Source organism: Hypomesus nipponensis, chromosome 28 (assembly GCF_054491055.1).
Source record: "Hypomesus nipponensis isolate SF chromosome 28, ASM5449105v1, whole genome shotgun sequence".
In the NCBI taxonomy this organism is placed as follows: domain Eukaryota; kingdom Metazoa; phylum Chordata; class Actinopteri; order Osmeriformes; family Osmeridae; genus Hypomesus; species Hypomesus nipponensis.
Window position 1 is genome coordinate 8,935,665 of NC_140388.1, and position 17,044 is coordinate 8,952,708.

At 53.3% G+C, this 17,044-nt stretch overlaps 1 protein-coding gene across 1 annotated transcript in view; it reads left to right on the top strand.

The window, feature by feature from the left end:
• sema4c (sema domain, immunoglobulin domain (Ig), transmembrane domain (TM) and short cytoplasmic domain, (semaphorin) 4C) overlaps positions 1-17,044 on the top strand; it is a 38,314-nt gene that overhangs the window by 19,472 nt on the left and 1,798 nt on the right. Inside the window, exons 3-15 of the mRNA XM_084695195.1 lie at positions 1,772-1,968; positions 9,831-9,985; positions 10,252-10,314; positions 10,518-10,616; positions 11,284-11,380; positions 11,490-11,609; positions 12,388-12,539; positions 12,728-12,903; positions 13,317-13,461; positions 13,685-13,898; positions 15,687-15,802; positions 16,603-16,760; positions 16,884-16,975. Of these exons, the coding sequence (XP_084551321.1) occupies positions 1,845-1,968; positions 9,831-9,985; positions 10,252-10,314; positions 10,518-10,616; positions 11,284-11,380; positions 11,490-11,609; positions 12,388-12,539; positions 12,728-12,903; positions 13,317-13,461; positions 13,685-13,898; positions 15,687-15,802; positions 16,603-16,760; positions 16,884-16,975 (1,711 nt within the window). The 5' untranslated portion in view covers positions 1,772-1,844. The remainder of the gene's footprint in view (positions 1-1,771; positions 1,969-9,830; positions 9,986-10,251; positions 10,315-10,517; positions 10,617-11,283; positions 11,381-11,489; positions 11,610-12,387; positions 12,540-12,727; positions 12,904-13,316; positions 13,462-13,684; positions 13,899-15,686; positions 15,803-16,602; positions 16,761-16,883; positions 16,976-17,044) is intronic.

Consider the following 17,044-nt stretch of genomic DNA (forward strand, 5'->3'; position numbering starts at 1 on the left):
ACAACTGCCTGTACGCACACACTCACTGCCCAAACCTGGTGTCTACACACACACACAGAGACACACAAGCCTGGCATCAACACCCACAGACGTACACACACGCACATAACACCGATCTGTCATTTCCACACACTTACATCCACGCACACACACACACAAACCTGGCATGTACACACACATCCCAGCGCGGGGGGGGAGGGGGCACGTCAGGAGAGACGACGGTGTGTTTAGCCCTCGGGAAACTCCACCGACTGAAAACCAAACACATCGACGAGGCAGCATCATCAGAACATGTGCACCGTTTCTCTCCCCGCTGCCTAATTAGCTACCTTTAGTGGCGGCGCAGAGTGATGTCATTAGGCCTGCTGCACCCGCACTCATTTGCTGCATGTCGTTAGCCACCCAGTGCTAGCAAGTCCTCTCTTCCAATCATTGGGTGATTTGATGCAGCCGGCAGGGTGTTGGGTAGATCTATGTTCAGACAGGTAGACAGACAGACAGGCAGGCAGGCAGGCAGGCACACTCACACAGACACACACCCACACACACGTTCACACACATACACACTCTTGGCTGTGTTTACACAGTCGCCCTCCACATAATCCGACCTTCACAAAGACGCTCTCTCCCTCATCTCACCCTCCCGGCACAGAGCAGGAGGGAGAGAACACACAGAGCACCGTAGTAGAAGATTGGAGTGGGTTTGAGTTTTTTGGGGCGGGGGGGGGGGGGGGGGGTCTGGCGTGAGATGATATGAAGGTTTTTGTTCGCTTCCAGACGCCCTCAGAAACGTTTCCAAACAAACACACTAAGCCCAGCTCATTGGAAGGTTCGCCAGCGGCGTCTCCATCGATCCAGTAAGCCGTAGTCAGGGCCGCGAGGCGCGAGTTAGCGTGGAGGGCTCCCTCATTTGAGGAAAGTCAGTCAGGAGCGCAGTGCCCTGATCTGGGGGGGTGGGGGGTGTACCCTCCCAAAAAACAAAATCAATAGTAGTCAGATTAGTATTGCTGGGACCTTAAATTTCAATTCCATCCAAACACCGAAGAGACGGAATGCTTGTTTTGGCGAGTCAGACATTTGAAATGCACATAACATTTGGGGTGAAGAGAGAGATGAAAGGAGGTGGGGGGGGACATGTGTGTTTGGGGGTGGGGTGGGATTGATAAAAATGCGGCACAGGCGGTGGTATTTCATTCTGTCTCCAAGAGTAAACACAATTTGACATTTAATGCACATTTAAAAGTCAATGGGTTTTTGGGAGGGTGGGTGTTGTCCAATCACCGCACACATAAAAGGCGTGATTTCATTGGCTGATAGACACCAGCAGGTGCGGACGTCCGCGGCCACGGCGGCCAAACAGGATGTTGAATACAGATGTGCTGCTTCCACCGCTTCTGTTTCCCCTGTACACGGCCATCCTTTCATCATTTGCCTCAACTATTTGATCACAGTGCCTTTTTGCATGGGCTGTCATCAATAAACGAGTTAGAAGGCTGACATATTCATTAGGAATTATCATAAAGTACACTGTGTTGAATTGTCCTAGCCCTGGCATTCATTCAACCTTGCATCTACTTGATGCACTGCCAACTTATATTAACTGATTCCCCGCTTTCAATTTAATAACTGTCATTGCGTGGGCTTGGCTTGCGCCGTGATGGGCTGTTTGTGTGTGGCGGGGCTCTTCTTCTGTGGTGTCAGCTCTTCTTCTGTGGTATCATGGTGTTTATGAATCTCCCACTGATCCTGTTTCCCAATCTCTCTTTGGCAGGCTTCCAGGAACGCCAGGCCGCACCGTCTGATCCTCCTGTCGCTCGAGCTCCTACCCGACCGCCTCTCAGCGAATGGGAGGCCACGTTGGAGCCATGGGCGGGCCCAAGGTCCTGCTCCTGGTCCTTCTGATTGGCTGGGAGGATTCGGCGTGCCTCAACTGGAACCCCGTCCCCCGCAAGACGATCAAATACCACGGTGAGCTCTCATTGGCTGCGCTGTACGGCGAGCTGTCATTGGCTACGCGGCAGATGATCAGATACCACGGTGACCTCTTATTGGCTGCACTGCACGGTCACCGCACAGCCGGTCTCAAGACGCAGTTCAAGGCAGCAGACAACAGAACACAAGAACCGATCTGCAGGAGCCCACGTGGAAATGACTATTTCCCACCGAAAAGGAAGGCCTCTTATCTCCGAGGGGAACGCCTCAGACGAGCAGTTAGCCGCGCCTGAACCACTCTCTCACCTTTCATCTCTTTGCCGTCGTCCTTCGCTTCTAGCTCTTTCTTCTTCCCTCCATCCCCCTCCTCCCCCCTCCTCCTCCCTCCTCCATTGTGCTCTTTTATTCACGACAAGAAGAAACCGGCCTGAACTCTTTTTTTCCCAAAGAGCTCCAATTTCCACTGCATTAAAGGAGAGTGGTACATTGTGCTGTAAACTGCCCTGGCCATCACGCTGGTTTCAATTCATCCACGGTTCCACCACCCCTCGCCCTGTCTCTGCCGCTCGCTGTCATCGCCCATGCCAGTGAGATCACAGCGGGGAAAACAATAACCAGGGCGGTCGATGGCGGTTGGAGCTACACTCAATCTGGCACAAGTTCTGGTTTGCTCTTTCAACCTCGAGCTCCACTGATAGACAAACCAATAAACAGGCCATGTAAACATTCAACAAGCGCACAGCCTCCCAGCTTCTCTCTCTCCCCCTGTGTGTGTCTCCTTCTCGTGGTCTCCTTCTTCTGCCTCTCCTCTCTCTCTTTCTCGACTCGTCAAACAGAGAGAGAGGGGCAGGCGAGAGTCAGGGAGAGATAGATGGCAAGAGTCAAAGACAAACTGCCATAAAAGGAGAGGAAATGGTTTCACAGGAGTGAAAGGAGCAGCAGAGAGGAAAGAGCTAGATAGATGGAAAGAGAGAGACAGAGAGAGAGAGAGATAGATAAAGAGATAAAGAGAGAGAGAGAGAGAGAGATAAAGAGAGAGAGAGAGAGATAGATAAAGAGAGAGAGAGAGAGATAAAGAGAGAGACAGAGAGAGAGAGAGATAGATAAAGAGAGAGAGAGAGAGAGAGAGAGAGAGAGAGAGAGAGATAGGGTGCGTATGAGGTGTTTTGTGTCATGTGGAGCTGTCTCCCTCTGGGTGCACCCAAAAAACATGACCTGTGTGTGTGTGTGTGCTTGTGTCTGTCTGTGTCCTTATGTGGGTGTATTTATGTGTGTATGTGTGTGAGACAAATACATAGAAAGACAGAGTTACAAAGGGAGAGAGAGAGCTAAAGAGAATGAGATGGAAAGAGAGAAAGAAAGAAAGAAAGAAAGAAAGAAAGAAAGAGAAAATAAGTGTAAGGCTAGTGCGGGGGCACCGAGAGAGTGTGTGTGTGTGTGTGTGTGTGTGTGTGTGTGTGTGTGTGTGTGTGTGTGTGTAATGCTTACCCTGGCAGTCTAAGGGATTTAGAGCTCCCAGGCAGTTTGGGGGGTGGGGGTGAGATCGGAGCAGAGATAATATTTACTCCCCCCTCCCTCCCACACAGGCCCCGCCTCTATAATTATGTGTGGCTTAAAGTCATTTTGTCTCGGAGGAGATGGAAGCCCAAACACATTAAACAGCTTCTCTCTCTAACACTGATTCTCCTCAACTCATTTTCTTCCTCTCCTCTTATTTCTAATTTTCTCTCTCTCTCTCTCTCCCTGAGCTCTCCCTTGCTGCGTGATTAAAGTATGCGTGATTGGAGCATCCATTAGGATGTTTTCAAACACTTAACTCACACAGAGCCTGTCTGCCTTGACACCCTCTTTCATACTGGGGAAGTAAACATGCTCCTCACCTCCTCTCTCCCCCTCCCCTCCTCCCTCTCCTCCTCACCTCCTCTCTCCCCCTCCCCTCCTCCCTCTCCTCCTCACCTCCTCTCTCCTTCCTCCCCTCCTCGTTCTTTCTCCTCCCTCTCCTTCGTCCCTCTCTTTCCCCCTCTCCTCTCTCCTCCCTCGCTCTCATCCCTCTCCTTACACCCTCTCCTCTCTCTCCCTCCTCCTTTTCCTCGCCCCCTCTCCCTCCTCTCCCTCTCTCTCTCCCCCCCCCTCTCCCAGACTCGGTCCTCACCCTTGTCCCCTCATGCTCACCTCCCTCCCTCCCTCTTCCTCTTCACCCTGCAACCCTCTCTGCCGCCTTGCTCAAACCGAGGCCAGCGAAACAAGCTGTGGCAAACCCCAGCTGCTCTAGTTAGAGAGAGAGGGAGAGCGAGGTCAGAGGGAGAGCGCCAATAAATGAAATGGAGAGAGAGAGAGAGAGAGAGAGAGAGAGAGAGAGAGAGAGAGAGAGAGAGAGAGAGAGAGAGAGAGAGACAAAGTGTTACATTTGTTTGAAATGCGCAGATCCTTTGATGCCGCGAATGCGTGCCCCCTAAAAGGAAACCAAATGAAACGGGGGGGCGGCTTATTGAAGGAGGTCGTTTGAGGTTATGAAATGAGATCCATCCACAGGAGAGGTGGATGAAGGGCTGGTCATCTGACCCCATAGAACTCTCCCTTTCTCTCTGTTTCCCCCTGTTTCTCTCCCTCTTTCTCTTTCTTTCCACCCTCCAATTACAGTAATGAGTGGTTTGATGTGAAGGCGGGATGGAGTAAGTGTGTGGGTGTGTGTGTGTGTGTGCATGCGTGCGTGTGTGCGTGTTAGTGTCCGTGCGTGACCAGGATAGCAATACATCAAGAGAGTCTCTGAGATAAGTGTCACTCATTGTCTACGCTGACCTCTGATTGGACAGGATTCATTGTCCAAGCAGATGCCGTGGCCCAGAGTCCTTTGAGTTTGATCTTCCAGTCAGTAGCTCGGGGCTGGCGTTTATAAAACATCATAAATCAGGAATGTGTCTACGCTCCAGCGCTGGCGTCCAGAGCAGAGCTGTGTATGCTCTGACACAATGCAGACAAGGTCGAATGTGGAACAAACCCACTCTGATTAGATCTTCTACCGTGGAATTGAATAGAGACCTCCCACAGTCAGTCATGTAACCTTTGATCCGCCTTTACATCTCTCTCCTCCAATCCTCTTTCCTTTCCTCCTCCTATCTTCTATATCCTCCCCTTTTTTCCTCCACTTTAATCTTCCTTCCTTCCTTCTCTCCTCTTACCCTCTCCTCTTCCACTCTTCACCTCCTATCCTCTCCCCTGTCCTTCTCTCTGCTTCCACTTCTATCCTCCTATCTTCCTCTCTTCCTCTCATTCGAATATTCCTCCCCTACTCTCCATCCTCAACTCTTATTTTGTTGTTGTTAATCCACTTCCTTTCTGCGTCGGCCTCTTCCTCTCCCCCTCCTCCCATCCCCCCCCCCCCAACCCACCCCCTCCTCCCCTCCCTGGCCCTCCTCATCCCTCATCACTCCCTCCCCTAATCTGCTACAATTACAGAGCCTCTCATCTCTCTCCCTGTTCTCATTCTGTCTTCTGACGCTCAATGCAGTCTTCTGAAGTTAGCGTGTCTGTGCTGCATTGAGTTTGTGGGGCTTTGCAACAAAATGTGAGTGTGTGTGTGTGTGTGTGGGTGCTGTGTATCTTTCCTCAGGAGGGTACCTGCTTAAGCCCCTTGTAGGAGGGTGGTGGGATTATGTGTGTGTTTGTGAGTCCTTGTTTGTTCAGTGGTGTGCTGGAGTGCTGGAGTGTGAACGGGCTTGTGTGTGTGTGTCCTTGCCTCTTAGTGTGTGTGTGTGTGTGTGTGCGCGCGAGTGTGTGTGTACGTGTGTGTGGGCGGTGTTCTGTACAGTGTGTTTGTCTAGGTCTCTTTCTCAGTCTGACTGATTTTTCTCCTTCAAAGAGCCTAAAATAGGCCTTTAATTATAGTGCAGTGTGTGAGCTCCAGTGTGGTGAGGAACTATATGCAGAGGCTGACAGTATTTATAGCCCGGCGGACTGGGTAGCGGAGAGAGGAGGGCTGGAGAGAGGAGGGCTGAAGGGAGGAGGGCTGGAGAGAGGAGGGCTGGAGGGAGGAGGGCTGGAGAGAGGAGGGCTGGAGGGAGAAGGGCTGGAGGGAGGAGGGCTGGAGAGAGGAGGGCTGGAGGGAGGAGGGCTGGAGGGAGGAGGGCTGGAGAGAGGAGGGCTGGAGGGAGGAGGGCTGGAGAGAGGAGGGCTGGAGGGAGGAGGGCTGGAGGGAGGAGGGCTGGAGGGAGGAGGGCTGGAGGGAGGAGGGCTGGAGGGAGGAGGGCTGGAGAGAGGAGGGCTGGAGGGAGGAGGGCTGGAGGGAGGAGGGCTGGAGGGAGGAGGGCTGGAGAGAGGAGGGCTGGAGGGAGGAGGGCTGGAGAGAGGAGGGCTGGAGACTTGACATGGAGAAGCATCAAATACCTGAATGAGGTTTGAAACCCTGATTCCTGGTCTGCCCAGCTTTGGTCCCTCCCTCCCTCTCACTCTCTCTCTCCCTCTCCCTCTCTGTCTTCCTCTCTCTCTATTTCTAACATGTACCTTTGAGGATGCTGCACACCCTGTCTAAGCCTCCCATAGGGAAGCATCCGGCTGGTTGATCTACAGCAGAGAATTATTCATGGGGCCTTTCCTAGAAACGTACATGTGGCATGCCTTGATCACACCTTGATCCCACTGTGGGGAGGAATGTCTGTTCTGGAACCAGGTTGTCCCTGGTTACAAAAAAGTATTTTCCAAGTGCTGCAGGTACGATGTATGAGACTCGGATGGGAGTTTTCACCGCCGCACCTCATTGGCGGGAACCAGGTACCCAACACAAACAAACAGGAGGCTATGTCTTCTGAATGATTTCATTGGTCGGGCAAAAGTTAGCCATCTGGAAGGCATGGAAGACTAGTCTCTCGGGAGTCGGGTCACTTGAGGCAAAGGCAGGGCTGATGGGGCCGGTCATGGAAAGGCTGCACATTGCGTTGTTGGATTGTAAGCTATTGCAAGTATTATAAGCTCTCGCCTGGCCTTGTCCTCCTCACACACACACACACACAAACAGCCACAACCCTGAGCGACACGCACACACACGCAAACAGCCACAACCCTGAGCGACACGCACACACACACACACACACACACACAGACGTTGTGAGCCAGTGTGGAGCTGGTGTGGTGCAGAAGCTGCGCCTCTCTCCTCTGCAGCCGGGGGCCGAGAGCCGCGTCTCTCAGACAGCACCTCCCACACACACACACACCCACAGCAATCAAGTGACCGCCTTTCACTTCTCCACTGTTTTGGTGCCGGTGTGTGCTTGTGTGTGTGTGTATGTATGCATAGCTGGTTGCCTGTCCTTGTGTGTGTGCGTGCGTGCGTTGCACGATGCGGGTATTCAGGGTCGCGCTGTGCGAGAGTGTGTGTGTGTGTGTGTGTGACTGTGTGAGTGTCTACCGGCATGTCGTCTGCTCAAGTCATTACCCGTCTGTACTCTCATCTCTCTGGCTCTCGCTCTTGATTGGCCCTCGTCCGTGTCGTTCCACTCCCCTCCCTCCCCCCCCCCTCCCCTCTCCTCCGTGGCTGGCTCGCTATCTCTTATCTTTTCCGCATACCTGGCACAGCTGACGACAGCCCCTCATTAGAGGCCCCCTGCCACTGCGTGTCACCTCGGGGGGCTGCCTCGCGCGGCGGCAGATGGCCAAACGCGCCCTTCCGTATCAGCAGTTAATGACAGTTGCACCGATAATCTCCATCAGCCCCCTCTGAGCCCGGGCAAAGCTTCCCTGTGATTGTCGGAGAGACGCTCACGGCGGTGAGTCTCCAACCGAGGGCGACTGGTGTAGCGCGCGCCTGGGCGGGCGTGCAGGCGGGGAGATCGCTGCTGGTGTGTTTGTGTGTGTGTTTGTGTGTGCGTGCCCACCTGTGTACATGCGTGCCACGTCTGGATGTGTGTCCGAGTGCCGTTCCAGGGAGTGTGTGTGTGTGTTCTTGAGTGTTTGTGCGTTCCTCAGTGTGTGTGTGTGTGTTCTTGAGTGTTTGTGCGTTCCTCAGTGTGTGTGTGTGTGTGTTTTTGAGTGTTTGTGCGTTCCTCAGTGTGTGTGTGTGTGTGTTCTTGAGTGTTTGTGCGTTCCTCAGTGTGCGTGTGTGTGTTCTTGAGTGTTTGTGCGTTCCTCAGTGTGTGTGTGTGTGTGTTCTTGAGTGTTTGTGCGTTCCTCAGTGTGTGTGTGTGTGTGTGTGTTCTTGAGTGTTTGTGCGTTCCTCAGTGTGTGTGTGTGTGTTCTTGAATGTTTGTGCGTTCCTCAGTGTGTGTGTGTGTGTTCTTGAGTGTTTGTGCGTTCCTCAGTGTGTGTGTGTGTGTTCTTGAGTGTTTGTGCGTTCCTCAGTGTGTGTGTGTGTGTGTGTGTGTTCTTGAGTGTTTGTGCGTTCCTCAGTGTGTGTGTGTGTGTTCTTGAGTGTTTGTGCGTTCCTAAGTGTGTGTGTGTGTGTGTTCTTGAGTGTTTGTGCGTTCCTCAGTGTGTGTGTGTGTGTTCTTGAGTGTTTGTGTGTTCTTGAGTGTGCGTGTGTTCTTGAGTGTGCGTGTCAGTGGCAGGCTTTTTTTCAGGCGATGTGGAACAGAACAGATGTGCTCCGTACCCCCCTGGGGAGTCTCCTCTCCTCTCCCCTCCTCCCTACTCTACTCCTCTCACCTCCTCTCCCCTCCTCCCTACTCTACTCCTCTCACCTCCTCTTCCCTCCTCCCTACTCTACTCCTCTCACCCCCTCTTCCCTCCTCTCCTCTCCCCTCCCCTTCTCTCCACTTCCCCACTTGTCTACTCTCTCTTAGTATCTCAACCTCTCCCCTCCCCTCATCTCCCTTCATCGCATCTCCCCTCTCATCCCTCCCCTCAACTCCCCTCCTACTCTCCCCTCCCACTCTCCCCTCCCCTCCCCTCCTCTCTTCTCATCCAGCACACGCGTCTGTACCCTCCCTGTTTACACACTAACACTCTTCATAATAACTGCAGCTCCTCTGCACTCCTCCAGTTCCCCAGTGCCTGTCCCCTCCTGGCTTCAACTCTGTACTCTCTCAATTTTCAATTTTAATTAAATAGGCTGTATTAACAGGAAAGAACATTGTGATAGCCAACAGTGGAATTACATAAATATTTATTATCTGTATAAATCACAGGCTTATGCTTAGACACACACACACACACGCAGACAAATACAAAGTGAACATATACATACATAATGTAACTACACAGGTATACAACTGCAGTTTGAATTTACAAATGAAGACATTTAACATACCTATAAACCAATATAGATAGAAACAGATGAACACACTTCAATGAACATTCCCGAAATCCTGCATTTGAATGCAACAATGTCAAATCTTCTTTTTCTCCCTGCGTCTCTCTCTGTGTCTCGATCCCTCTCCCCCCTCCTCCTTTTCACCCTCCCTCATCTCCCTCGCTCTCCCCCCCCCCCCACACACACACACACACACACACAGTCGCTTCATCCATCCCCATGTCCTCTACCCCTCACTCTCGTCCCCTACTTGCCCATAACTAGGCCAGGAAGTCATATGACCGGGGGCCGGCATAACCCAAGTGGTGGAGTCTCTTGCGACATCTCTAGGATCTCTGGTTCTGCTCTGAATACTGTACTCCGGGAGCCCGTATTCACAACACGTTGTTATTATTCAGTTTGTGAGATGGCATTACAGGGGCCTTGTATCGGGGTGCTCAGGGCTTTGCTGAGAGAGGCAGCAACGGCGAGAATGAAAGCAAATGAACACTGAACTGCTTTTGCGCTCGGGTCTCTGGCTCCGTGGGTCCTCCATGTCTGTCTTGAGTGCGTGGGTGTGTGTGTGCAAGTCGAATTGATACCCTAAGGGGTTGTGCATTGGGTTGTGTACTGTATGAGTGTGTGTTTCTCACTCTCAGTGTGTGTGTGTGTGTTGCAGATGTTCTAGATAGCATGGCCCGGTTCCGTGTCCAAGGAGTGTGGAACTACTCCATGGTGACCCTGGCGGAACATGAGCGTGTTCTGTATGTAGGCGCCAGAGAGACCATCTTCGCCTTGGACCCCAACGACATCAGCAGACAGCTGCGGCCCCAGGTAACACACACACTGGCACACACACACACACACAGTGCTGAGTGTTTGCAGGGCTCCGGTGGTGGCAGACCCACCTGTGAGCTCTGCTGTTACCTGCTCGTCTTGAAGGAGGATGAGTGAGAGATGGAGGGATGGAAGTGGAGAGAAACAGCTGTGTCCCTACCTCCTGTCTCTACCTACCCCCCATTCTGCCTGTCACTCTCTCACACCCACACCCCCCCCCCCCCTTTTTGGACTTTTCCTTCCTCTCTCCCTCCTTCCCTCAGATTGAGTGGCCTGCGCCCCCGGATAAGAAGAGAGAATGTGCAGCCAAGGGGAAGAACAACCAGGTATGTATCTGGACCGGAGCTCCCTCGAGACGCTGGGTCCTAGTGCCCAACAGGCCTGGCTCTGCAAACGCAGCTGAGTCTGACCACAGGGCATGGCCTTGTTCTCTCTATCTCCCTCGCCTCTCTCTTTCTCCCTCTCTCTTTCTCTCTCTCTCTCTCTCTCTCTCTGTCTACCTCTCTCTATCTCTCTTTCTCTCTCTCAGACCGAGTGTTTCAACTACATCCGCTTCCTCCAGAGCTACAACCACACCCACCTGTACACCTGTGGGACCTTCGCCTTCCAGCCCAAATGCACCTACATTGTGAGTCCCCCACTCCTATAACTTTCTCTCTCTTCCTCTCCCTCTCTCTCTCTCTCCTCTCCCTCTCTCCTCTCTCTCTCTCTCTCATTACCCTCCACCTCTCTCTCTCACTCTGTCTCTCCTTATCTCACCTGCACTCTCGTTGTCATTCTCATTCTCTCTCCGTCTCTCACTCTCTTTATATATTCAGCCCTTTTGTGTTCATTATCTCTGTGTTTCTGTCAGTGTGTGTGTGTGTGTGTCAGTGTGTGTGTGTATGTGTGTGTGTATGGAGGTCATGAATTGGCTGTGTCTGTGTTAGTGCAGACAGCTTTTTTAGAGCCTAGAATTCCACATCTCCTCCAGCAAGCTCTCCGAGCTGTGCAAATCTCCAACCCCCCCCCCCACACACACACACACACACACACACACACACGTGCACACACAGACAGGACAAAGACAGGAATATCATTGCTATGGGGATTTTTGGAACGTGGGTGCGGTGGGTGTGTGTGTGTGTGTGAGAGAGAGTGTACGTTTGACAGTGATGTGACGGCACGACGCATGCTTCTGCTGTGGTGGATGTCAGGGACAGACACAGCCTGCAGCTGTGTGACCGCACACTGACCAACCTGTGTGTGTGTGTGTGTCTCTGTGTGTGTGTGTGTGTGTGTCTGTCACCGTGCAGAACGCAGACCACTTCAGCCTCAGCAGTGCCGCCCTGGAGGACGGGAAGGGCAAATGTCCTTATGATCCTGCCAAGGGCCACACAGGCCTGATCGTAGGTAGGTCACCTGAGTGTTTATGTGTGTCTCTGTTCTTGCATACCATGCCTGTCTGTGTGTGTGTGTGCGAGTGTGTGTGTGTGTGACTCATCCTGCCTGTGTTCTTCAGACCGAGAGCTGTACTCTGCCACCCTCAACAACTTCCTGGGGACAGAGCCTGTGATCCTGCGTAACCTGGGCCAGCAGCACTACAGCATGAAGAGTGAATACCTGCCAGCCTGGCTCAACGGTGAGAGAGAGCGGGGTGGGGCGGAGGCAGGGTGAAAAGAGAGGGGGGAGGGGGAGAGGGGGGTGGGGCGGAGGCAGGGTGAAAAGAGAGGGGGGAGGGGGAGAGGGGGGTGGGGGGAAGATAAATGGAGAGAGAGGTGAGCAAAGAGTTGTTAGAGAGAAATGAAAGGAGAGAGCGTGAAGGGGGTGACAGATGTGGGTGTTAGGCTGCTTGGAGAGCTCCGTTAGTGAGGGACGAAAGAGACGGAGGGATGAAAGAGGGGAAATGGAGACGGGACACGGATATGGAGAGAGGAGAGGCAGAGAGAAGAGATGGAGAGATAGATCTGGAGAGAGGAGAGGCAGAGAGAGGAGATGGAGAGATAGATCTGGAGAGAGGAGAGGCAGAGAGAAGAGATGGAGAGATAGATCTGGAGAGAGGAGAGGCAGAGAGAAGAGATGGAGAGATAGATCTAGAGAGAGGAGAGGCAGAGAGAAGAGATGGAGAGATAGATATGGAGAGAGGCGATGGGAGAGAGGAAAGAGATGCATAGAGGAGACGGGCAAGATGGTAAGGACAGAAGGAGAGAGGGTCATCTATATGTTAAGGGCAGGTTAAGAGGTGCAGGGATGAGGTTGGAGGACAGACAGATAATGGAAAGGGTTTTGAAGGAGACAAGGGTAGGGAAGGTGAGAGGGTCTGAGATTGGGAGAGGTGAGAGGGTATTACATGATGTGTGTGTGTGTGCTCCTTTCTCATGCCTGTGTGTGTGTGTATGTGTGTGTGCGCGCGCGCGCAGAGCCTGACTTTGTGGCCTCGGCCCTGGTGAGAGAGTCGAGTGGCAGCAAGGAGGGAGACGATGATAAGATCTACTTCTTCTTCAGCGAGAGAGCCGTGGAGCTGGACTGTGACTCTGAGCTCACAGTGGCCCGGGTGGCCCGTGTCTGCAAGGTCAGCACACACACACGCACGCACACACACAATTCTCATCCATAGACCACCAACTCCCACACTGCCTTCATGTAATTCCATGGACATTTGTCCCCCCACCCCCTCACTTTCTATCCAACCCCCCCCCCACACACACACACACCTGACCCTGTCCCTAACTCTGCCTGACCCCCTTCCTCTCTCTGCAGGGTGATCTGGGGGGCACTAGGACCCTGCAGAAGAAGTGGACGACCTTCCAGAAGGCGTCTCTGGTGTGCTCGCTGCCCGAGCGCCGCGTCTCCTTTAACAACCTCCGGGCCGTGTTCACCCTGCCGGGCACCGACTGGCGCTCCACCACCTTCTACGGCATCTTCCACGCCCAGTGGTGAGTCAGCCTGGCACAGCCTGAGGCCGGGCAGGAGGAAGGGGGGGGGGGGGGGGTGGAGAGACGGATAGAGGGGGGGGAGAGGAAGAGGCGGGCAGGATGAGGGGAGAGGGGGGAGAGGATGAAGGGGGAGGAGGGAGAGGATGAGGGGGGAGGAGGCAGAGAGGATGAGGGGGAGGAGGCAGAGGATGAGGGGGGAGGAGGCAGAGGGGGCGAGAGAGGATGAGAGGGAGAGAAAGGCGCCAAGAACCCTTTTATGAGACATGACTCAGTCCGTGAAGGTTTTGTCAAGCTGCTTTTGAAGATATTGGAGAACACTTGTATAGCTTATGTGGTCCTCATCTTCTGCTGAATCCTCATGAACTTGTGTGTGTGTGCGTGTGTGTGTGTTCGTGTGTGTGCGTGTGTTTCAGGGGGGATGTGGACGTATCGGCCGTGTGCCAGTACCAGATCGGGGAGGTGAAGAAGGTTTTTGACGGGCCCTATAAGGAGTACAGGGAGGGCTCCCAGAGGTGGGCTCGCTTCTCTGGCCCTGTGCCCAGCCCCCGACCTGGAGCGGTGAGCATGGGGGGAGAGATGAGAGAGTTCCTGAGAGCAGGAGGAAGATAAGGACACGGACAGGCCTGCCAACCTGTCGTCACAACTAACAATTTTTTCTCTCTTCTCTCTCCTTGCCCCTGTCTCCGTCTATCCCTTGCTTGTTTTTCTCCTTTCTTCCCTCCCTCCCCACCCACCCCCTCCCTCTCTCTCCTCCCTTCCCCCCCTCTTCCTCGTGGTACAGTGCATCACCAACTGGCACAGGGAGAACGGCTACAACAGCACCCTGCAGCTGCCTGACGCCACCCTCAACTTTGCCAAGAAGCACCCCCTGATGGAGGAGCGTGCTCAGGGGCGCCCTCTGCTGCTCACCAAGGGGGTCAACTTCACCCGGCTGGCGGTGGACCGCGTCAGCGCCCTGGACCAACGCCCCTACAACATGCTGTTCCTGGGCACAGGTAACGGGCACTGCAACACTGGCACACGGATAACACACACACACTTGTACGGACACCAAGCGTACACCAGGAGACGATCGCCTCTCTGCCCACTTCACACTGGTCCTGTCAGAGCTGCGTCTAAAATAACATTAGGACATTTGTTTTTTATCTAACAGATACTTTTATCCAAAGAAACAAACAAATATGTACAGAGAAAGTACAAAACAATATTTAAAAAAGAATTGGGTGCGGTTTAGTGCCAGATCTTGCACAGATGGAGTCAGCCCATGTCCTCACCCTGCACAGGAGGCAGACACAGGGCTGGTCTCAGATCAGTAGAGCTGTAGAGGCAGACATGGGGCTGGTCTCAGATCAGTAGAGCTGTAGAGGCAGACACAGGGCTGGTCTCAGATCAGTAGAGCTGTAGAGGCAGACACGGGGCTGGTCTCAGATCAGTAGAGCTGTAGAGGCAGACACAGGGGCTGGTCTCAGATCAGTAGAACTGTAGAGGCAGACACAGGGCTGGTCTCAGATCAGTAGAGCTGGGATGGAGGGAGTCCTGTCTTGTTTCCAGACAGATCATGAATCCTAAATGCTGTACCTCACCATTCAGATCACTGTGGCGCAACATGTGACTGTCGACAGCGGTAACCCTCCCTCGCTTGCTCTCTTTTCACTCCCCTCTCTCTCTATCTCTCTCTCTCTCTCTCTCTCTCCCTCTCTCTCTCTCTCTCTCTCTCTCTCTCTCTCTCTCTCTCTCTCTCTCTCTCTCTGTCTCCCTCTCTCTCTCTCTCACTCCCCTCTCTTTTCACTCCCCTATCTCTCTCTTTTTCTCTCTCTCTCCCTCTCTCTCTCTCTCTCTCTCTCTCTCTCTCTCTCTCACTCCCCTCTCTTTCTCACTCCTCTCTCTTTCACACTTTCCATCTTTGTCTCCATTTATGTCTCTACCCTGTCTTTCTCTCTCTCACACTCCCTCCTCTCTTTCCCTCCCTCCTCCTTCCTCCCCCTCCCTCCTCCTTTCTCCTTCCTCCCTCCTTCCTCCTCTCCCTCTTCCTGGCTGGCAAACCTCCCCTCCTGTTGTGCTTCGCAGCACAAACTCAACGGGGCCGTTGGCAGGCGAACACACGGCGCTGATTGGGCCGCGGGCTTGATTAGCTTTTAACTGGCAAAGCAGAGCCAGCTGATGGGGAGAGGAGAGGCGACACAACGCCGACTATGGGATCTGGGATTAGCAGAGATGGCCCTGCATAGTGAGCAGAGAGCATGATACGTCTGGTGTGTGCGGGGGTGTGTGTGTGTGTGTGTGTGTGTGTAGGGGAGGGGAGGGGAGAGGCGGGGTCAGTCTCTCACATTACCCATGACAGCCTCACTGTCGTGGGGGCAGGAAGCAGAGCAGACCGAATCTTAACACATAAACCTGTCAAAAGAAATCGCACACACGAACGCACGCAATTACACCCGCACAAATGTACACGTCGCTGTCCTCGCACACTCATTTCGTCTTTGCAGTCTCACTGTCACGGACACGTGCACACACACACACACACACACACACACATACAAGGCTGGCTCACCAGCTGCAGTGTGCCTTTCAAAGCAAGCCACGTAACCTTGTCCACAAAATCCAAGCGGAAAAATAGCGCAATCCTCTAATATTATACCCTTAATTCCCTCCTCTCTTCACACCATTGTCCCCCTCCACTCACACCCTCCTCTTTCATCGCTCGTCTCTCTTTTCTCCCTCCCTTGAATTTTAAAGTGCTTTATAAATAAATTTTGCTTGCTTGCTTGTTCCCTCCTCTACAGCGGACGGTTGGCTCCAGAGGGTGGTGATCCTGGGTTCGGAGGCCCATGTGATTGAGGAGATCCAGCTCTTTGAGTCTCCCCAGCCAGTCGACAGTCTAACCATCTCTCACGCCAAGGTAACGCATCTTGTCTTTATCTGTGTCTGTCTTTGCCTCTCTCTCTCTGCCTCTGTTTCTGTCTCTCTGTCATTGTCTCTCTCTCTCTGCCTCTCTCACACTCTCTCTCTCTCTGCCTCTCTCTTTGCCTCTCCCTCTCTCTGCCTCTCTCTCTCTCTACCTCTCTCTCTCTCTGCCTCTCTCTCTGCCTCTCTCTCTCTGCCTCTCTCTCTCTGCCTCTCTCTCTCTGCCTTTTTCTCTCTGCCTCTCTCTCTCTCTCTCTCTCTCTGCCTCTCTCTCTGCCTCTCTCTCTGCCTCTCTTTCTCTGCCTCTCTCTCTCTCTCTCTCTCTGCCTCTCTCTCTCTCTGCCTCTCTCTCTCTCTGCCTCTCTCTCTGCCTCTTTCTCTGCCTCTTTCTCTCTGCCTCTCTCTCTCTGCCTCTCTCTCTCTGCCTCTCCCTCTCTCTCCCTAACATGTCTGACTGGTGGCATCCAGAGACAGACAGATCCTTATCTCATTAAAGGGAGCTTACACTGGCCAGTGATTTCATAACAGGCTTTGTGAAAGCACAACCCAACAGGGATGGAGGGATTTGGGAGGGAAACAAAATGTTATTGTAATTGAGAGTGATTATCCCATTATCTCTGCTGCCCTTTTCTGACTGGTCCGTTTTTTCCCCCACTTTTTCATATATTTTTTTTATCCCTTCTTTCGCTCTCTCTTTCCCACTCTCCCTCTCTCTCTCTCCTTCCCTCTCTCTCTCTTTTTCGCTCTCTCTTTTTCTCTCTCTCTCCCTCTCTCTCTCTCCCTCTCTCTTTCTAGAAGTACTTGTACATTGGTTCTCGTTCAGAGGTTCTCCAGCTGCCCTTGGCCAACTGCAGCCGCTATCAGTCTCAGCCAGACTGTCTACTGTCCCGGGACCCCTACTGCGCCTGGGACAGCGAGGGCCGCGCCTGTGTCCGCATCGACCTCCACCGCGGGTGAGCTTGCCCCCCCTTGTCCCCTCTCCCCCCCGCCCCTGCTGGCCGGGCAGGGTCAGCCTGTTGCAGGAGACCAGCCTCGCGGCCCGGCTCACGGTTGTGCCCTCCTCTCTGCTCCCTCAGGTCCACCTCCTCCCTGTCACAGGACCTCATGCTGGAGAGGTTCAGCCGGGGCAAGGCCAAGTTTGACAAGCCCGTCTCCATCCCCAGCCCTGGTGAGTGAGAGAGTGAGAGTGAGAGTGAGAGAGAGAGAGAGAGAGAGAGAGAGAGAGAGAGATGCCCTA